At 35.3% G+C, this 20,872-nt stretch overlaps 2 protein-coding genes across 2 annotated transcripts; one reads left to right on the top strand and one right to left on the bottom strand.

Annotated features, from left to right (window-relative positions):
• Positions 1–231: 231 nt before the first annotated feature.
• Positions 232–12,946, top strand: LOC138315656 (nudC domain-containing protein 1-like). The gene is made up of 9 exons (XM_069256837.1): positions 232–352; positions 6,219–6,370; positions 7,430–7,618; positions 8,823–9,012; positions 9,660–9,848; positions 10,153–10,366; positions 10,771–10,912; positions 11,042–11,170; positions 11,557–12,946. Exons 1-9 carry the CDS (start codon positions 241–243, stop codon positions 12,013–12,015), a joined length of 1,776 nt encoding a protein of 591 aa, XP_069112938.1. The 5' UTR covers positions 232–240; the 3' UTR covers positions 12,016–12,946.
• Positions 12,936–14,930, bottom strand: LOC138315657 (uncharacterized protein SCO4629-like). The gene is made up of 3 exons (XM_069256838.1): positions 14,508–14,930; positions 14,044–14,167; positions 12,936–13,411 (listed from the first exon to the last, which is right to left on the bottom strand). The coding sequence occupies exons 1-3, from the start codon at positions 14,595–14,597 to the stop codon at positions 12,936–12,938; spliced, it is 690 nt and encodes a 229-aa protein (XP_069112939.1). The 5' UTR covers positions 14,598–14,930.
• Positions 14,931–20,872: the final 5,942 nt, after the last annotated feature.

Below are 20,872 nucleotides of genomic sequence, written 5' to 3'. Positions count from 1 at the left end.
GCATCATTGCCACCGGAAGTGAGATATTATCGTGTCAGATACTTTTCTCCGGAACGCAACTCAATTTCAAAACAATAAATCGTTTCTTTAAGACACCAGCATACACAATCTTAAATACATTTTACATAAATAAAACCAAAAAATATATATTGATAAGTCTCTGATATAAAATAATACATAAGACCTGGAGATGTTTCGTATAAATAGAAGTTTGAAATTTCATGATATACCGCAACTATCATGGCTGACACTGTAGAGTTGAAAATCCACAGAGAACTGTTGGATCCAAAATTCGACGGTTATAAGCTTTCATTGGATAAAATCCCGCTTTACAAGTCTCAATTAGACAATGGTAAGATACATAAAGTGTTTTCATTCTGCTATATTTGCATGACAACATCTAAATTGATAGGAAAATGTCCCAAAGTTTGGGCAGAGTTCTCACTCTCAGGAAAAATGACAACATGGAATCTCCACGTGTTCAAAAATTATTTGATAGCGAATGTTATCATTACGACATGTGGAGTCTTTCCGAAACATGTTAAGATTTCAAGAAATACTTATATGAATATACCCAAAAGACAATTGATTTAAAAAAAACTGTACATGTAGCAATTACAATGTACACTGATCCTAGTCCGCTAAACCTGCCTATATTATTAGGCTTTTTTATTTTATTTTTTTTTTGCCTAATATATAGTCAGCTCGCGGTACCTCTTAAAAATGTGAAATCGTAGGCCAGATTTGGCCTACGCTACGTCACTTTGCTTCCGGTTTTATTTTTTAAAAAACAAGTGTAGTTGAAAAATAAACAAAATTCTACCGTGTATATGCTACATGTATATGCAACGTGAATATCGCGAAAGTCATGCGGTACCAGCAATGGTCGTGTTTAATTTGAATATTTGACAACATGTCGTGTATGTCGACAATAATTTCACTATAAAAACTCTAACTGGCTAGCATTTTGTTTATCTTTCAACTACACGTGGTTTTTTAAAAATAAAACCGGAAGCGAAGTTGATTGGCTGCCGTTTGCTCTACTAAATGTGTATACGGCGGCCATTACAAATGTGTGAAATAGAAGGGTCTCGGAAGTATTTCATTGTGCAGAGTTATTTAATTTCATAAATGGGATGTAACATAGGGGCAGTGGAGTACATAAGATCCCAAAATATAGGTATGTGTACGTTTTCCTGGCATTGCATGGACGATATATTAGAAACATGCCGCTGACGTAGCATAGGCCAAATCTGGCCTACGATTTCACATTTTTAAGAGGTACCGCGAGCTGACTATGTATTAGGCAAAAAAAAAAAAAAAATTAAAAAAGCCTAATAATATAGGCAGGTTTAGCGGACTACACTGATCCCAACAACAAAACTCAAACATGGAGAAAAGTAGCCCGAGATACTCTGGCCCTCACACCAGACTTGGACATTATGACAGATAAATGTCTGGTGAAGGCCAGAGCGCAGTGCTATATCAAAAGGTGGAACTTGTCGACACCGTTTGGTATCGGCCTAGGTCATCGTCAATATTCAGACTGATCTCCAAGAAGCCTCACTTTCCTTGGTCTTTTCAAGAAATGAATAATTTATTTACCTAAATATAGCAATCCGTGGAGATTAGAGGCGATTTGCATACAGTACTATGAGAAATTGGCGACGAGGAGGAGGAAGATTTTAAGTTGTGTAAAGGAAACTACTGTATTGACATAATATAGCGTGCATGCATGATAAAATGGATTGCTGTGGGTAGATAAATTATTCATTGGTTGAAAAGACCAAGTTAAGTGACGCTTCTTGGCGGTAACATTTTATAAGCAGTCTCAATGGGAGATGAGCTAGGCTGATACCAAACAGTGTCGGTGAGTTCCACCTTTTGATATAGCACTGCGCTCTGGCCCTCACCAGACATCTATCTGTCATAATGTCTAAGTCTGGTGTCAGGGCAAGAGTATCTCGGGCTAGGAGAAAAGGTTTGGCCGAAATTATTACTGTTAAAAGGCAAGCATTGACAATGCACATGTGACAAAATGTACACAACTTATCACACTTCACACCTGCACATGCACACAGTAATACTGTCAAGCGACTATATAGAAAAATGAATGACTAGGAATGATAATTAAATAAGGCCTATAAACCATTCTCCGACTATAAATCTGGTTATAAATTGTTCATTAGGCCTACACATAATAAATATACTATGCGTTATTATGACTTGAATAATCCAATAAATACATTTTAATAGTATATGAAAGAGACATTGGAAAATACTGTTGTAGTTCCCGCATTGTATCTCCGTGGAATAATCTACCAATCTACCACCCGAAGTGGTTAACTCACCAAATATCAATTGACAGTTACTGGCAAAATGAAAACATGCTGTATGACTATCATTCCCCCCACTGGGAAAGATACTAAAGAAGATTATGACAAAATTATGACAATTAATTTGCATAATAATGATATCCAATAAAAAGTAGACATACCTAAACACATGACCACTGCATGACCAATGGGCGAAACGAACTCGCCACTTCCATATACCACTTTCGTATACCACTTCCAGAGTAAAATGAACAATAACAAACATATATACATGCTGTACATATATACATGCCTGCTGTAGGTGTGTAATTATACATTTTGAGCAGCCCAAAATACCACCATTGTCAACAAGTTGGCCATAAACCCGTATATAGTTTGAATTCTACGCCAACAATGTTAGAGGTAAAGCATGACGAGACACATTTGATCATCACATCGTGTCTAATGAGGTCAGTATTGCTAATCAGAAGTTTGTCGATACGACGTCTAATATTATTAAATTAGGTTGAATTCCTGGCATTGAGAATGATTTTTTCTTCACAATAGTATACCTTTCCAAATAATTGCACAAGAAATAGGGCAAGCACAGAGTGGTACGTCATTGTTACTGGTCGCGACCCAATACCCATTTGAGTAATCCTAAGTTACCCAAATGCAGGATTCTGAGAAATAACAAGAGGCCCAGAGGGCCTGTATCGCTCACCTGGTTTGTAATGTCAAGTCATCTTCTGAATACAGGTTCATTGTTTCTTTTCTGAAGGAATTTGAATATTTACCTCTTATTTCCCTATTGGGCCCCTCCCCTCCTGCCCCCGGGGGGGTCAGAGCCAAAATTTATACAAGTTCTTTCCCCCTTCCCCCAAGGATGTTTGTGGCCAAATTTGGTTACAATCCATGCAGAACTCTAGGACAAGTAGCGATTTATAGGATTTACCTCTATTTCCCCTATTGGGCCCCGCCCCTCCTGCCCCCAGGGGGGGGGGGGGGGGGGGGGGGAGGGGGTCAGAGCCAAAATTTATACAAGTTCTTTCCCCCTTCCCCCAAGGATGTTTGTGGCCAAATTTGGTTACAATCCATGCAGAACTCTAGGACAAGTAGCGTTTTATAGGATTTACCTCTATTTCCCCTATTGGGCCCCGCCCCTCCTGCCCCCGGGGGGTCAGAGCCAAAATTTATACAAGTTCTGTTCCCCTTCCCCCAAGGATGTTTGTGGCCAAATTTGGTTACAATCCATGCAGAACTCTAGGACAAGTAGCGATTTATAGGATTTACCTCTATTTCCCCTATTGGGCCCCGCCCCTCCTGCCCCCGGGGGGTCAGAGCCAAAATTTATACAAGTTCTGTTCCCCCTCCCCCAAGGATGTTTGTGGCCAAATTTGGTTACAATCCATGCAGAACTCTAGGACAAGTAGCAATTTATAGGATTTACCTCTATTTCCCCTATTGGGCCCCGCCCCTCCTGCCCCCGGGGGGTCAGAGCCAAAATTTATACAAGTTCTGTTCCCCTTCCCTCAAGGATGTTTCTGGCAAAATTTGGTTACAATCCATGCAGAACTCTAGGACAAGTAGCGTTTTATAGAATTTACCTTTATTTTCCCTATTGGGCCGCCCCCTCCTGCCCCCGGGGGGTCAGAGCCAAAATTTATACAAGTTCTGTTCATCTTCCCCCAAGGATGTTTGTGGCCAAATTTGGTTACAATCCATGCAGAACTCTATGACTAGTAGCGATTTAAAGGAAATGTTGACGGACGAACAGACGGCGGACGACGGACGCCGCGCCATGACATAAGCTCACCGGCCCTTCGGGCCAGGTCAGCTAAAAATGCGTTTCATATGGTGTTTTAATTTTTTTTTTCTCCTTTTTCAAAAATATAAGACAGTCATACCCATATGGCAGGTTGTGCCATTGCAACCTGTTCAATTACCTCGCACAACATATATGAAAATTCACAGGACTCAACCAATTATTTATCAGATGTTATTTAATATTTTAAATTCACTTTGACTATCTGTCAGAAAATCTTCTGTCTGTCATTTGTAGCTACGTACATCATCGTAGCTATAGAGTTATATGTGTCCCTATTAGTATGTTTGTTTCTGGATATACAATGTACCACATCCACCTTTTTAGGTCACCTGAGACGAAGTCTCAAGTGACCTATTCTAATCGCCTTTTGTCCATCGTCGTGCGTCGTGCGTCGTGCGTCGTATGTCCGTACACAATTTACATTTTCGTCTTCTTCTCCAAAACTGCTGAAGCAATTTCAATGAAATTTTGCACAAACCTTCTAAGGCATAAGGCCAATCAAAATTGTGAATTATATGGTCCCCACCCCCCAGGGGGCTGTGGGAGGGGTCAAAAGGGGTAAAATTGAGTAAAATTTCAAAAATCTTCTTCTCTACTCACAGATGTGGTAGAATCAAATACTCTTCATAGATAGAAAGGTCTTAAGGTCCTTTACAAAAATTGTGAATTATATGACCCTGGGGTCTCTAGTTTGCCCCTGGGGAGGGGGTTAAGTTTACTATAGTTTATATTGTGAAAACACATTTTTGCGCATTATTTGGTCATTTGTAATAGGAAATGAGTCAAATGTTGTCAGAATTATCAGTATGAGATAGCCATTTAATCCTATTAACAAATTTTCTATGACTGACCCCCAGGGGCCTTATATAGGGGCAGGGTCAAAAGGGGTCAAATAGGCTAAAACTTCAAAAATCTTCTTCTGAAATTCTGGAAATGGTAGAATCAAATATTTTTCATAAATAAAAAGGTCTTAAGGTCCTTTACAAAAATTGTGAATTATATGACCCCTGGGTCTCGCGTTTCCCCCTGGGGAGGGGGTCAAGTTTACTATAGTTTATATAGGGAAAACACATTTATGAGCATGTTTTGCTCAATTTTCATTGGAAACGAGTCAAACTTGGTTAGAATTATTAGCCTGAGATAGCATTTTAATATCATATCCATATTGGTCCAGTCCAACCCACTGGGGTTAGAAGGGTGGGGCTAAAAAAGGGTCAAATAGGCTAAAACTTCAAAAATATTCTTTTAAAATTCTGGAAATGGTATATTCAAATACACTTTATAGGTTAAAAGGTCTTAAAGTTTGTTTATTAAAATTGTAAATTATATGACCCTGGGGTCTCACGTTTCCCCTTGGGGAGTGGGTCAAGTTTACAATAGTTTATATAAGAAAAACACATTAATGAGCATTTTTTGCTCAATTTTCATAGGAAATGAGTCAAACTTGGTTAGAATTATTGGCCTGAGATAGCATTTTAATATCATATCCACATTGGTCCTGGCCGACTCCCTGGGGGCAGAGGGGCGGGGCAAAAAAAGGGTCAAATAGGCTAAAACTTCAAAAATCTTCTAAAATTCTGGATATAGTAGAATCAAATAATTATAGATGGAAAGGTCTCAAGGTGTGTTATAAAAATTGTGAATTATATGACCTTGGGGTCTCACGTTACCCCCTGGGGAGGGGTCAAGTTTACTTTAGTTTATATAGGAAAAACATTTTTGTGAACATTATTTGCCCAATTTTCGTAGGAAAATAGTCAAACTTTATTAGAATTATTAGCCTAAGATATAGCATTTTAACATCCATATCCGTCCTCGAAGACCCCTGGGGGACCAGAGGGGCCGGACCAAACAGGGTAAAAATGATTAAAATTTCAAAAAATACCTCTGAGTTCACAGGTTTGATGGAAGCAATTACTCTTATAGTCTAAAAAGTCAAATTTATAAATCACTGACCAACTTCAAGACCCAGCATATAGTGTTTATATGTCTTTAATTTGTTTCATTATTTGTTTTATTATATAATTTAACTCAGGTGACCGTTTAGGCCCATGGGCCTCTTGTTTCATTTTCAGTGATTGAAGTTGTTGATCTAAGTGATGATCAGTATTCCTTTCACCATGCCAAGGTTTATGGAGTCCATAACCACCTCTTCATGGACATGTGGTCAGAGCAAAGTGTGTACTTCATTGACAGAGACTGGAGCGTTATCAAGTCAACATCAGTGGTAAGGTGAAATGAAGTACCGTATTTGACCCAATAAGCGCCCAGGGCGCTTAAAAAATTGATAAAAATGAAAAGGTGCTTAAAATAAGTCCAAATTATTGCAAATTTATACCGTTTTAGTTTTGGTCCTTATTTGTGCCTGAGCAATTGAAATTGAGGCCTCAAAAAAGGGGAGGAGCGCTTATAGGGACATGGGTGTTTATTGGGTCGAATACAGTATTTGGGCCTGTATCAGTGATCCAGATTATTTTTTGGGACTGGAAGATTGTAATCGAAATTAAAAAAAAGGGAGGGGTACAACTCTGACTTCGGTATGAACCCAGAACTTATAATTACCAATGATATATCAGAAAAAGTTATGTTAGTTATACATGTATAATATTACTAAGTACTCAATGACAAACTAGCAATTGTGCAAATATCTATCTATTTGAAACAAGAGCACAGTTGATCCAGAATCTTGAGAATGACTGGAAGTCTTCTGATTTTACTTAATTAATTTGGTTGCATAATACAAATATTGTAGGGTAATAAGTAAACATTCATAAAATGTTTCAGGGTAATTGACAGATTTAAGGGATAGCAATTTTCTTGTACAAATGTGAAATCTTTATCTAAGTAAGTTGTATTTTCCCAATAGTTTGCCACATACTGTTCAAAAGATAAATTCTATGATATATCATTAAACCCCATGACAAAGTTTATCTTATACTGGAATCAACTTCCCTATCAATTTGCCTATCAGTTTGTATGTCAATAGAAAAATGTTTTCTGGACATTTCTTTCTGTCTTTCTTAACTGTTGATTTCAATGAATATTGGAGACTATTTTATAATCGTGAAGAAGGTTACCATGGTAACCAGGTCACTATATATACACTGGTATGTTGTAATACAGCTTGTGTAAGACCTATGGTTAGCCATTATGTTTACAACTTTTTAGTTCTTTGATATTAATTCTGGTTAATTGCACCAGAGAAATTATTTATAGACATCATCATATGCAAAATACTGTTAGATTTAACAGAGACTAAAACCTCAATGCATTTCCTTTTTTCCAGGGCATGACTCTGGATTCAGGAAGAAAAGTCTTACAAATTCCAGATGCCACAAACCAGAAGCTGACTCCCAGGAGACTTAACCTTGCCCTGCAGTTTATCTCACAAGATATGGCAGTTGTATCTGATGGTGCTGGCAAATTCCATCTGGTGGAGACAGGCAACAGGGGAGACAACTCTAACAGCTGGAAGGTAGGCGTTACTTATGTTTGATACATTGTAATATAAAAGAATAAAAGTCCACTACCTTTCTAGAACAAAAGTTCAAAGTAATAATAACGCAAAAAATATTTATTGATGGCCTAAGATGAGGTTACAACACCAAACAAATTCATGATTTCCTGCTAATAGTCTTAGTGTAGATTCATTTTGCAGTTTTGGTGCAGTGTTAAGTCGACTAATAAGGATAGCAGCGGGAAACGTCAGACAATGCTCATTATTGAAATTAACAATTGATTTAATTTGATTACGCTTGTTCAGAAGGTGATAATGATTATATATATAAATGTTAGCAGTATTAATTTAAAAGGTAAGCTAATAATTTTTGAAACTCTCCAAAATTATCAATCTCGTTTAACATTTTAAAAATCAAAAGCTATTTCGGAAAGGTAAAGAATGAAGAATATCTACATTAATGAAATACAAACCGGGTTCATTGTTAAAGATGCTCCACCGCTGACAAATGTTATTTTTCTCTATAAAAACAGTAGCCAACGAATTAGTATTTTTCTTCAGTTACAAAAAGTTAACTACCTTACACCATTACCACCATTGAAAAGTTTGAGCTTCTAATTTTACTTGAAGATAAAAATGTTGAAAATAATTAATTGCTTCCTAGAAAAATTTGTGGCACTATGTCTTATATGGAATGAAGAATTGATTGGGCATACACCAAAAGCAAAATAAATTATCTTATATTATTTAGATGTAATTAGATGTATATACAATGTATATTCGATTAAACACCAGTTAATGCTCAAATGATGGGGTTCGTGTAGGCTCTGTCAGCGGTGGAGCATCTTTAATAATCCGTGGAGATTAAACTCACCTACCAAAAACCTATTAATTAGTTCCATCTTAGTGCAAGACCATAATAGATTGCAAGTTTTTGAAGTTAAGTGAATTTAGAATTAAAAAAAAAAAAATTCTAAAATTAAAAAAATTAAAGCATACCAGTTATCATGGATTAAAAATTGCATTACTTTTAGAATTAATCTGATAGAAATATACTGAAAACAATGATATAAATACCATATTAGTGTACATACAGTGCATACTCCATTTGAGCTATATGTGCCAAATTAGCACAAAAGTAACACTTCTATCTAAGGTCACAATGACAGCTACAGGGTTTTGGATGAAGATATTAATTTCAGACGTTTTTTGACATTTTCAGATAATCTTTTCAAAAGATCTGTTAAATAAAGGAGAGCCATTTCTACTGGTGGATGCAGTAGCCCACATTGTTGATGAGACACACCATGTGGAATGTCTTTGTGTTCATGTGGAGGAAGCGACAGAAGAACAGAAGGACAAATACAGATCTCCGTACCTAACACTGCTGGAGTGGATTACACTTGACTCAGGTATACATTAACCTGATATTTATTTACTGATGATTTGAAATAAATACCATATAAATATACATATTCTTCATTTGATGTTACTTAGAGAATATAGGATTTGTATTCCATTGACATTGATCACATTACAATTCTGATTGTTTGATGTAGTACTTAATAATGTAACAGTGCTAATGATCATTGTACTGTAGAATGGAAATATTATATGTAAGGGCTAAAGGTGTTAATATTGCTGTGATGGAGTCCAAAAAATTATCAACTTATGGGTTGTTTGGTGTTATTTCAATTGTGATTGGCCCCAATTTTTAAATCACTCACAATATGGTGTGATATTCATATAGGAGTCAGTCATTATAAGTAACAGTGCCTACACAGTATTGTTGTACACTGCCTATTCTTTAATGCCTTTTGGGGCTGGTATCAACCCTGGTCCCAGTTGAAATTAGCCATTATATTTTCCAAAATGGTACTTGATTTCAATAATTTAAATTTGTAGAAATCATACAAAAATCTTGTTTTCCTTACAGAAATATTGAACATGTTTATTAGATATCAAAATTCACAAAGTAATATTTTATCTTTAACTCCAATAAATCAATATATAGGTCAATACAAGTCTATACTGAAATAGTTTAATACTTCCTCTGCAGTTGATGGCAGGTCCTGGAGTGTACAGAGAACCAGACAACTGATTGGTCGAAAGCCCTACGACTACGCTGCCCTGGACCATACAGGGTCATCCATTATTTTATCAGCCACAGCAGAGTTCAAATTCGTATCAGACTCATCAAAACCTATTCAAGAGGAAACGGAACAGGTGCCAGAGAATGGACAAAATGGTAGGATGGCATTGCTCTGTAAATTACAGAGGGGGGCATAGATCCCACCCTATTTATATATTGATAACCAGTACCAGTTCACTTAAACAGATAAATCTTTGTAAATAGCCGAGGAAACGCAATATAAAAAGACAAAGTAATTGTACATACATACAAGATTAAATAAGCTTTTTCAAACCAAGTGATGGGTTTATTCCTGGTTCCTTGATTTATTCCAACAATAAAACTTCATTGACATATCACAGATTAAAGAATACAACAGACATTTCTCTAAGTAACCTAAACCGTTCTTATATATGGCCAGGTGGTACAGTTCCTGAGTACACATGGAACCAGGGGTCCGATGAGATCTGTGCCATGTTTACTGTCCCCGAGGGAGTAAAGAAAGGCGACATCTACCTCACTCTGAAATCTGAGTATATTGACTTTGGTATAAAGAACGGCAAAGCTCTCCTGAAAGGTCAGCTGCATCGGCGGATAGATGTGGACGCCAGTACATGGACAATCAGTGGACAAAGGTTAGTGCATGGTGTATTAACAATAAATAAGTACATAGAAATCCAATTATTTATTGCTGTATTATTTGCATTTTGTGAATTGAAACCTAAACCGTTAATCGTCTATTCGTCTCAAATTATTCAACTGAATATTTCACCATTTTAAGAGCCTGCATTTCCGACTATTTCTTTAATCTGCTGACACAATATGTAAATTCATGTGCATATATTGTGACATTATAATGTTACAATGGACTCCTGTTTGATCTTTAGCTCATTTTAATTGTGGCTGAAGGTATGTGCACTGATGCCTCATAATGAAAGGCAGTATACTGTCATACATTGTATGTATAATACATTAGATGCCAGGTCTCACGAAATACTGTTCTTAGAAAGAAATGTCTTTGATCGATGCTGTATTTCAGAGTGGAGCTGACCCTTTCTAAGACGGAGCTGGAGGCCTGGCCTGTTATTGTTCAAGGTGATGACAGAGGGGAGATGACTGTAGATGACGGACTCATTGCACAGATACATGAAAGACTTGCACACCTTACATCTGATCAAATGGTAATTTTCTATGTTGCTAAATAAACAAAGATATCAGTTTAAGATACAGACATACCCATCCATCATCTAGGCAGAAATGAGTATTTGTTCAGCAACTGTTGTATCCTAATAACTGATAATTTGTTATAGAACCCTTCCCCTGAGATGGCCGAGGGACAGCCATACAATGCACAACAACTGGAGGATTGTGACATGTTCCCAGATGATAGCTCTCTACTACACAGAATCAATGGCGACACACATCGCACAGTGTCACAGGTAAACACCAACGTTACACACAATCAACATTGATACATAGACCATACTAAAACACACTCAATATCAGTATCATGTCTGTAACATTTGGTTCTTAAGATCAACAACTATACAATGCTGAACACACCATTCTGTACAGATTTAAATTCAGGAAAGACATTACACACAATACATCTGACTATATAGCTACTTAAACACATTATCATGCAAAGAACATGCTTTGTACACAGATACACAGTACATAATATGTATATGGTATTTGCTAAACATACAATATGAAGTTATTTGTCACAGTGCAAAAATGATGTTTTGATAGATGACCATAAAAACTGTGATGTTGCATTAAATCCATGGAGAAGAAATAAGCTTTTATATTTCTGCCATTTCAGACCAACCTTGGAAGTCACCAGTGGCTGTTCAATGCTAGGTTAAGCCGTGACCAGCCTCCCGCTCTGTGTCTGAGGCATGATGTTGACGGGTTACTATGGCAACCAGAAAATGTTGTTAAAGAACAAATGACTCCATGGAAGCATGTGTCAACATTTAATGCGTTTGGTTATGTTCAAGCCTCGAAACAACAGCGGAAGTATTCCATTTGTCCCCCTGGGAGTTCTTATGTTGCTGTGTGTGACTGTGCTAGACATGTGTATATTTACAGACAGCCTGCACCAATAACGTCTCCGGTCAGAAACAGGAAAACAGGGAGACAAGTTAATTCTGTCGCTAAGCAACAAGTTATCTCGCTGGAAAGTGTGGACAATATCTTGGGAGTTCAGGCAACAGACGAAAAACTTTTTGTGATTACAAAAAATATGGTTTATGTGGCAAATGTTAACATGGCACAATAAGTTTTGTCTTGCATAAATTGAATTGAAATAGAGGGAACAGGGGTTAAAATAGTAACATTTAGGGGAATTAATGAGATACCGGGGTTCGAGGGATCATATTGATTTGCTGGGTAAGGAAGTCGGGAACAGCAAACATGGGGTTGGACTTTTGGGTCGGGATGTTAACTTCATGAATTTGTTGCATTTGGGATCCAAGTGGCAAAATTAAGTATTTAATTCGAATAGTGGGATCAGGTGGCCTGTGATGTTACTGCTTTATTGGAACTCTGAGATAAGGTATGGGACATAACAAATAAAATGACAAATCTGATACATGTGTAAACAGTTATTAAATAGATCAAAGTATGTTCAAAGGTCACATTGTCAGTCAGTATATTTACATTGGCAAAATGTTGAGAGAAGGTTGCTTTACAAATTGTTACTGAATAAATCCGTGTTGTTACAATATTTAAGGATAGTAAATCCTAATGATTTGGTAATTGTATTTAACTTCTGACAACAGAAATCTGTACTATTAAGATGTGTTCAAACTCGGACATATGCCATGAATACCATATTTATCCAATACAATAATACCCATACATGCATAAGAAACTTTTGAGGTTGATGGACAAGTCAGTTAGTAAAGCTGAATTATCAAGATATCTAAAAAGGTGAAATATTACTTTTTATTTCTTGCAGAATTACTAGGTATGTGTAGTTAAAAGTAGACCATATTTCTACATGTGAAGTTATAATAGGTCTGATATCTTAGTCAAGTTAGCTCTATATTTTCCAGTTCAGGAAAGTATTAGACAATTAGGTCTCAAAGTTGAATCATGTAACCATTTTCCTTTCTTGTTCAGTTAGTATGTATAATAGCCATTTCACAATTAAATCTCTTTGTGAACACTGTAAACATTAAAATAAACTATTAAGTATCAAATCTTAATCATGTGACCACTGTATTTTCCAGTTTTGATCAATTTCTCAAAACACCAACAGACTACTTTTGGAATGTGCTGGGGTATCTGAAATCCAGCTTTGGGGTAGACCTTGACCCTATACAGTGACCCTACCAATACAGTGACCACATCGTGCAGGGTGCCCACGTGGTCATTAGGGTAGTTGATCATGGAGATCGGGGGTGAAGAAACAGTAACATTCAGGGCAGTGGCATCTCCTGGCCATTGTTTCATGAATGTTGTATAGATGCGTCTTTCCATGTGTGGCATTTGTATGAGTGTAACACTGCGTAGACTCTCAAGCAGATCTCTCTCCTGAAGTACATGGTACGAAAATGAAACATTTTGTCCGGTATTTGTTGCCTTAGTTTCCAGTATAATTTTCTCCTTGGGGACACCCATGGTTATAGCTACTTCACCGAACACTTCTGCTTCAGTCTTGTCCCATTTTCCTAAGAGAAAAAAAAATATCATTTTAAGACAAGAGAGTAATATAAGCAATAAAAGTCCTATAGCAGGTTACAAAAAACATATTAATCATATTTAACTTTACAGCGAATGCAAACAACAGACATATGGATATTTAGCAACAACATGTTAATCATGAATTAGAAGCATAGAACAAGAAGAATTAGTGATACAGGACCCACCAATTATAAATGGATTTACTAGTATTTAAAAAAGCAAATTTGTCGTGTTATGCATCAATATACCTGAAATAGTTACTACACAATTATTTTTAGAATAAAATCTTTGAAAGTCGAGAGGAGAACAGACCAAACAGCATTGCACTGAAATACACCACTCATAGAATTCTCAAGTTGAATTCTGAACTCTGTCTTCAATACGAAAAACCTTTATCAACGTTTCTGTAAAGAACTCTTAACTTTGTTCATGACATTTGTCTTAAATGTTTCACTTTGAACTTTAAACTCCGACCTACGTGTGCGACTTAAACACCTTTACTAAATAACTTGAATTAGAAACCTGACCTATCCCTTATAGCTGAACGAGTCCAGTTTGAACTATAAACTCTGAACAATGTCTTTAAGTTACACCTTCAGTTTAAACTCTGAACTCTGACCTTTTGTTAGGACACCTTCATCCCCCGAGAACATCAACCAATCCGCGTATCCATCCAGGAATAATTTCGCTGCGTACTCTGCTGTTCTGGTATCATGATTCCCCAACACAAGGATAATGTCGCTCTGTAAACAAGATCAACAGCAGTTATATTGGATTTTGCGAAGATTCACATTGCTACTTTCCTTCCACTATCAAAATTGTTTCCGATACTACATACTGCCTTATGCGATCTTAGATTTTTGAATGTTTTTTTTTCCGGTTAAATGCAGACGTATTAATTATGTTTCAATAGCAAGAAATGTCATTGGATAAAAGTTCATTTTAAAGAGTAAAAAGAGAAAATGACGCCTATTCGAATTCTTTTAAAACAGAAAATAAATGTATTTTAAAAACAAACGAGAATCTTCAAAACGTTTGAAAATGTTCTTTTCAGACCCCAGTCCATCCAAATTCCGACTGTACCTTTTTGACCTTGTGATGTAACATCATATAGTCCCATAGTGTTAGAGCGAAGTCCGTCTCCTCGTCCGTAACAGTTAACCCACCAAACATATCTTTCTCGCTCTGTCAATGGACACCTTCATCAACGTATCAACGGAAACTAGCTAGGAAACGGAAGTCGTGATACAGAACAGCACTGTGTAATGTTTTAGTTAACATCTATATAAGCATATAGTCTGCTGAAACCATATGGACAAGTACACGCACTGCTTTCACTTTGCATGGTTTCATGATGTTGTCATGCCGTTTGTACATATACTTGTATTGAAATTGCATTTGGCAATGAAAATGGATATTTAGAGTTTATGAAGTCTAAATTAGAAAAAAGAAATGTAAGTGGATACTTGGTGTCGTCGGAGATTTATGAGGTTCCTGATTTGGAGTGTCCATAATTCTCTTTTAGAATAGTGATTCAAATGATATGAAGCGTTTTGTTTTTCAAACATTTAACGCTAAAAGTGGAGGAAAAGTAAATATGAGTTTGAAACTGTATATTATATCGCATTTTTACGCTTTCTATCGGGTATGTATCAAAGACTTGTATCTATATAAAACTTTTTATGTATATACATACGCATGCATATCTACATCAGAACTTGACGAATGGATATGTTTTTATGTTTATTGGCGAATAACTCGTTGAAGAATGCATGAATGGTTAAGCGAGTTACCCCGCTTTCCATTCTAGTCTAATCATGATACACACGCATGTACATGCGAAATGTGATCAAAATAAATAATAGATTGGTATATAAATTTACACTAGAAACAAATTGATTGTGAAACAAACCAGTGAAGAAGTCGACATAAAGCTTACCCTCATTTATAGATGCTCCACCGCTGACAAATGGTATTTTTTAACACAACGCGACTAGCGTTTGTATTAATGCTATCCGGTTTACTATCGATGTGTAGGACTGAGTAGGACTTGCCCTACAATGACATCTAGTGGTGACCTCTTGAACCATTTCATTCATAAACTTCCATTCATAAATTCCCTATTCATTGAATAATATTCCTTTGGACCAATCAGTAGTCATGGGAAGACTGCTTTCTGATTGGTAGAACACACAGATTGTGTATAGAATACACAGAGTGTTATATAAACTAATAAAAGAGGGTATCGAAGGTAAGATGTTGGCTATTATACGCTCGCTATATCATAAAGTTAGAAGTTGTGTTAAATATAATGGGTCGAATTCTGACTTTTTCGAATGTAAAAACGGTTTGTTGCAAGGCGAAGTACTATCCCCTATATTATACTCCCTCTACGTTAATGATTTTGAAATGCAATTTATAAGTGACAATTGCCCATGTATCGAATTACAGGAACTGAATATGTTTCTGATTATGTAGATGACACCGTTATTTTAGCTGAAACTCCTGAAGGCCTACAAAAACTGTTAAACTCGTTGCTTAACTATACCATGAAATGGGCGCTAACTGTTAACACTGATAAAACAAAAAATTATGATTTTCAGAAACGGTGGGGTAATTAGGGAAAATGAACAGTGGTTTTATAACGGTGAAAAATTAGAAATTGTAAATGAATTCAACTATTTAGGTATGCTTATTAATTACAATGGCAAATTTAGACAAACTCAGAAAAAAGTAGCAGATCAGGGACGTAAAGCATTATTTGCGATCGACAAAATTTGTAGAGAGAATTTTTTCAACATTGAAACTCAACTATCCGTTTTTGATACTTTCGTAGGTAGTGTTATAAACTATGCCTCGGAAATATGGGGTTTCCACCAAGCACCTGATGTCGAAAAAATACAAATTAGTTTCTGTAAAAAGTTGCTTGGAATTAGAAAGAGTGCTTGTAACAATTTTGTTTACCAAGAACTTGGGCGCTACCCTTTACACATCGTGCGAAAATTAAGAATTTTTAAATATTGGATCAAACTCAAAAACACAGATAACTGTATACTTCAGGCAAGTTATGAAAATATGCTACAGAACGGCGAAAGTTGGGTTCTGAGTATTAAAAATGAATTGTATAGAAGTGGACTAGGGTTCATATGGGAGTCTCCCAATGTTGATAACGTAACATATTTAAAAATAAAATACAGAATCTTGGACATTTTTCAACAAAAATGCCACGAATCTATAATTTCAAGTCCGAAAGGACATATTTTTCAACATTTAAATAATTCGTTTACCCTCCAAACTTATCTGATCAAAATGAGCAGCCGAGTCTATCAGAGAGAAGTCACTAAAATTAGGACATCCGCCCACTTACTCAATATCGAAAGTGGTCGTTTTAGGAATAATCAAAGAACTGAACGAAAATGCCATGTCTGCGATAAAAATGATATTGAAGATGAATTCCATTTTATACTTATTTGTCCTTTATACAATGATTTACGCCAACAATTAATCAAACTGTTCTATAGAAGAAACCCAAGTGTGTTTAAAGGCCTACTACCTTTCCAGAGCAAAATAAAAAGGTTTCTGAAATTTTTTTATAACATCAGAAAACATATGCCGATGGCCTAAGATGAGGTTACAACACCAAACATATGCAAGATTTCTTGCGTAATATAAGATAACATTGGAAAGTCATTTCGCTGCTTTGCCGCTGGCGCAGTGATAGTCAACTACCGCGCGGTATTTAGGACGACGGCGGGAAACATAAGACGACCCGCGTTATGAAAATTATTATTTTATTTATTTTAATCAAATTGTTCAGAAGGTGATAATACGTGTAGTATTAACGGTAAGTTAATAACTTTTGCGACGCTACAAAATTACCGATCTCGTTTTACATTCCCATTTAAAAAATTAAAAGCTGTTTTGGAAAGGTAGTGGGCCTTTAAGTTAATCCAACTGTTATCTTCTGATAATGTAACAGAATTAAAAAATTTGGGGAAATACATTTTCCGCGCGAACAAACGCCGAGCTGAATGTCTTGTGTTACAAAATGTACAGCCGTAAATTGCCATCCATGCCATTAATGCCCTATCTTTATCTATATTATTATTTCTATGTTATTGATCTATCTATATTTCATCATGTGTTTGTTTGTCACGCTCTCAAGGTTTTCACTCTCTTAATTGTTATGTTATGTATTTGAATGATTTGTATAATCTGATTAGCTTTTGCTAAAGGAATAAAGAAATTGAATTGAAAAAAATATATATATATATATAATACACAGCCCATCTAGGTCAACTGTTGCCTGCTGGTGACTCCTCTGTCATAAGAGTTTTAAAGTAAACTAATCATATGCCATTTTTGTGTACTTTAAAATAATGTTTTTAAATGAATGTTAAACACAGATCTGAGGTAAAGGCAAAATAACTTATAAGGCTGCGCTCATATGCATACATGGTTTTACCAAAATAAGTGTATGTGCAACATAAAAAACAAGAGTATATTAAGGATAGAAACTCATTTTAATGAAGACTTGTTTTCTTTGTAATTTTCATGTATGAACTTTAATTAAGAAAAATGTCAAACAAAACATAAGTATTTTCTGTGATCAGTTGAATGTTCTTAAAATAATTGATATTAAAGTCATTATAATATGGTTTATATATTTGGATTTTGGAAATTCATTTGATTTCAATCTATTTTTCTGTGTCTGCTGCGTTGGCGAATTCCCCGAACACCAACTCTGGTAAAGACAAAGGGAGGTGTTTATGTAGGGAACCCTTTGAAGTTTAGTTATAGTCTGTTTCAAAATCTAACACCAACTCAGGTAACTTTTCAACCAGGTAATTTTTATACTCATACCTATGATAATATACATAATAATAATAATAATGCATAATAATGTCACACATTTTTACACAACATCTACAATTAAAAAAAATATTCTTCATTAGTAAAAATGCCGAGCCGTTAATTGGCTTACGAGACACGAATGTACTAAAATTATGAACAATATATGTGAATAAAACAACATTATCAGTTAAAGTTATAGTTAAGTTCTCCTCATCGCTAAAAAGATATATTTAGAAAGACTAACTTGTAAAACATCACAATTCATTAAAAAGATAAGTTGATTATCAGAAGACATACTTTCAAAATGTTCACATAAAACAGTTACTCTATCAATTATGTAAGTTGTCCTTTAATCACAATACGCTTTACAGTTAAAAATTAAATGAACATAATGCATCCAATTCTCCTGTAAGATATTGTTCCAGTAAGGTTTATATAACGAATTGCGTTTGTAACTATTATACAGTTCTGTGTACTACAGTTTTGTTAATGTTTAATTTGTATAAAATGTTGTACACTAGTGGAAGAGGGAAAGGGTTGATATAGGCACCGCCTGTTACCCAATTTCATTTTGTGTGATTTATATAAAATAAAACATTTTTGATTGAATTGATATGCAAAATAGTTCCTGCCAATTTAAGCAAGGTGCAGCAGCTGTGATGCTGATCATGAGTCGGCTTATGTCATCAAGTCAATGGTTCCGTTCTGGTATCCCAAATAATGTCTGTATATTCTATGTTTAATGTTTAATGTTTCAATGTTCGTAATAAGTTCTGTCTTGATGAAACTTTTTCACAAATATTAAAGATGTAATCCGACCATGCTCTTTTTTTTGATCAGCCCATGAAGAAATTGACGATAGATCATCATCCAAAAACTCTGCATGTATTACTGTCAGTAAAAGGTCATCATCATTATCAATATAGAGATGTGTCATCAGCAAATATTTTTATATAAGATATTACATTATCTGTTAAGTCATTTATAAACAATAGGAAAAGAAAAGACCAAGTACTGAACCTTGCGGTACTCAAGCATTTATCGGTTTTTCATTAGATTACCGGGTAATTGATATTCGTTTATGAATACGAGTTGTTTTCTGTCAGATAAGTAGGCTTCAAACCAATCATACAGTTTACCTTTAATTCCATATTTTTTTTCAACTTATACATTAAGTTTTAACAGAGACTTCGGTATAATATATATATGATATTATATCTAAGTCTCTGGTTTTAATGCCTTACTCGATCAAAAGCTTATATCACAGAAAATAGATGAAAAAAGTGATCGATCCTATCAACAAAGGGAGGAAACATCTTCACTTATAAGAGAAATCCCTCCACTAAGTGTTTAAAAGGGTCAGTTTATGATATTTTAGATCATATCTGACATTATTTGTTTCTCCTTAATATTGCCCAATCAGACGAAATCCTCTGAATTAAAGAGGAGGATTCTCATCCTTGAAAACTGAAAAAAAACACAGTCAAGTATAGATCAATAATAAACTGTAAATTCAACAATTCTAGTACAGATGTTTTAAAAAGTGTATATTAATCTAAATCTGAAAACTAAAATAAATCAGAAAGTATAAAAAGTATAAGAAAATGATGAAATTGAATGATCTAGAATAGTATTTCTATTAAATATTTACACTTATAAAGCTTGAAAGTGTACAAATACAAGTCAAGTTGATAATTTAACGTTATATTCAAATATCATGGCAAGTACGATTTTTTCTGAAGTATGCCTCTGTTTTATACACCATTCTGCAGCATCTTGAGAATAACAGTTACTGATTTGCTGATCACCTACCTGGTGAGTTGATTTACCTGAGATTTACCTGTGATCTTGCTCTGAGAACAATTCTGAGATAGACTATAACTCCCTATCAACACACCTTAACCCCTATGAAAACACCCCACCCTACCCAGAGTTGGTGTTCGGGGAAGACCCCGCTGCGTTGTATTTGCAGTACTTTGAGTACTTTGAATTCACTATTAAAAACGGGATCAGACGATTTAGTATTTCTCAGCAACAAAAGTTGCTTACTTTAGACCATTACCACCAATGAAAAGTTTAAGCTTCTAATTTTACTTCAAGTTAAAAATATAAAAAATAATTAATTGCATCCCGAAAAAAAAATCCGTGCCACTATATCCTATATGGAATGAAGTACTGATTGCGCATGCACCAAAGGCGAAGTAAATTATTTTATATTATTTTTGTGTTAATTATATATATATATACACACGATTAAACACCAATTATTGTTCAAATGATGAATATCATTTATGCTCTGTTGGCGGTGGAGCATCTTTAAGTAACGTGATATACCAGACATTTTAGGAATGTTTTCAATGTAAACATGTTTATTTTAGTGTAGCCAGTGTTCGCGCAAAAACACACGATAAAATGTAATTTATTAGCGCGGATGTATCTCAAATTTTTAAAAAGCTGTTTATTTGAAATGTCTACATTTGTTTATGAAATATATATTGTTTGTGATGGTCTATGTGATCACATACTCTTATTCCTTCTAGCGCATACTAGTATAGGATATTGTCGGTTCTTTTTTATTTGTTTATTGCTGTAAT

Source organism: Argopecten irradians, chromosome 2 (genome assembly GCF_041381155.1).
Source record: "Argopecten irradians isolate NY chromosome 2, Ai_NY, whole genome shotgun sequence".
Lineage (NCBI taxonomy): Eukaryota > Metazoa > Mollusca > Bivalvia > Pectinida > Pectinidae > Argopecten > Argopecten irradians.
Note: the sequence above shows the minus strand (reverse complement) of the source record. Positions and strands in the feature narration are given on the sequence as shown.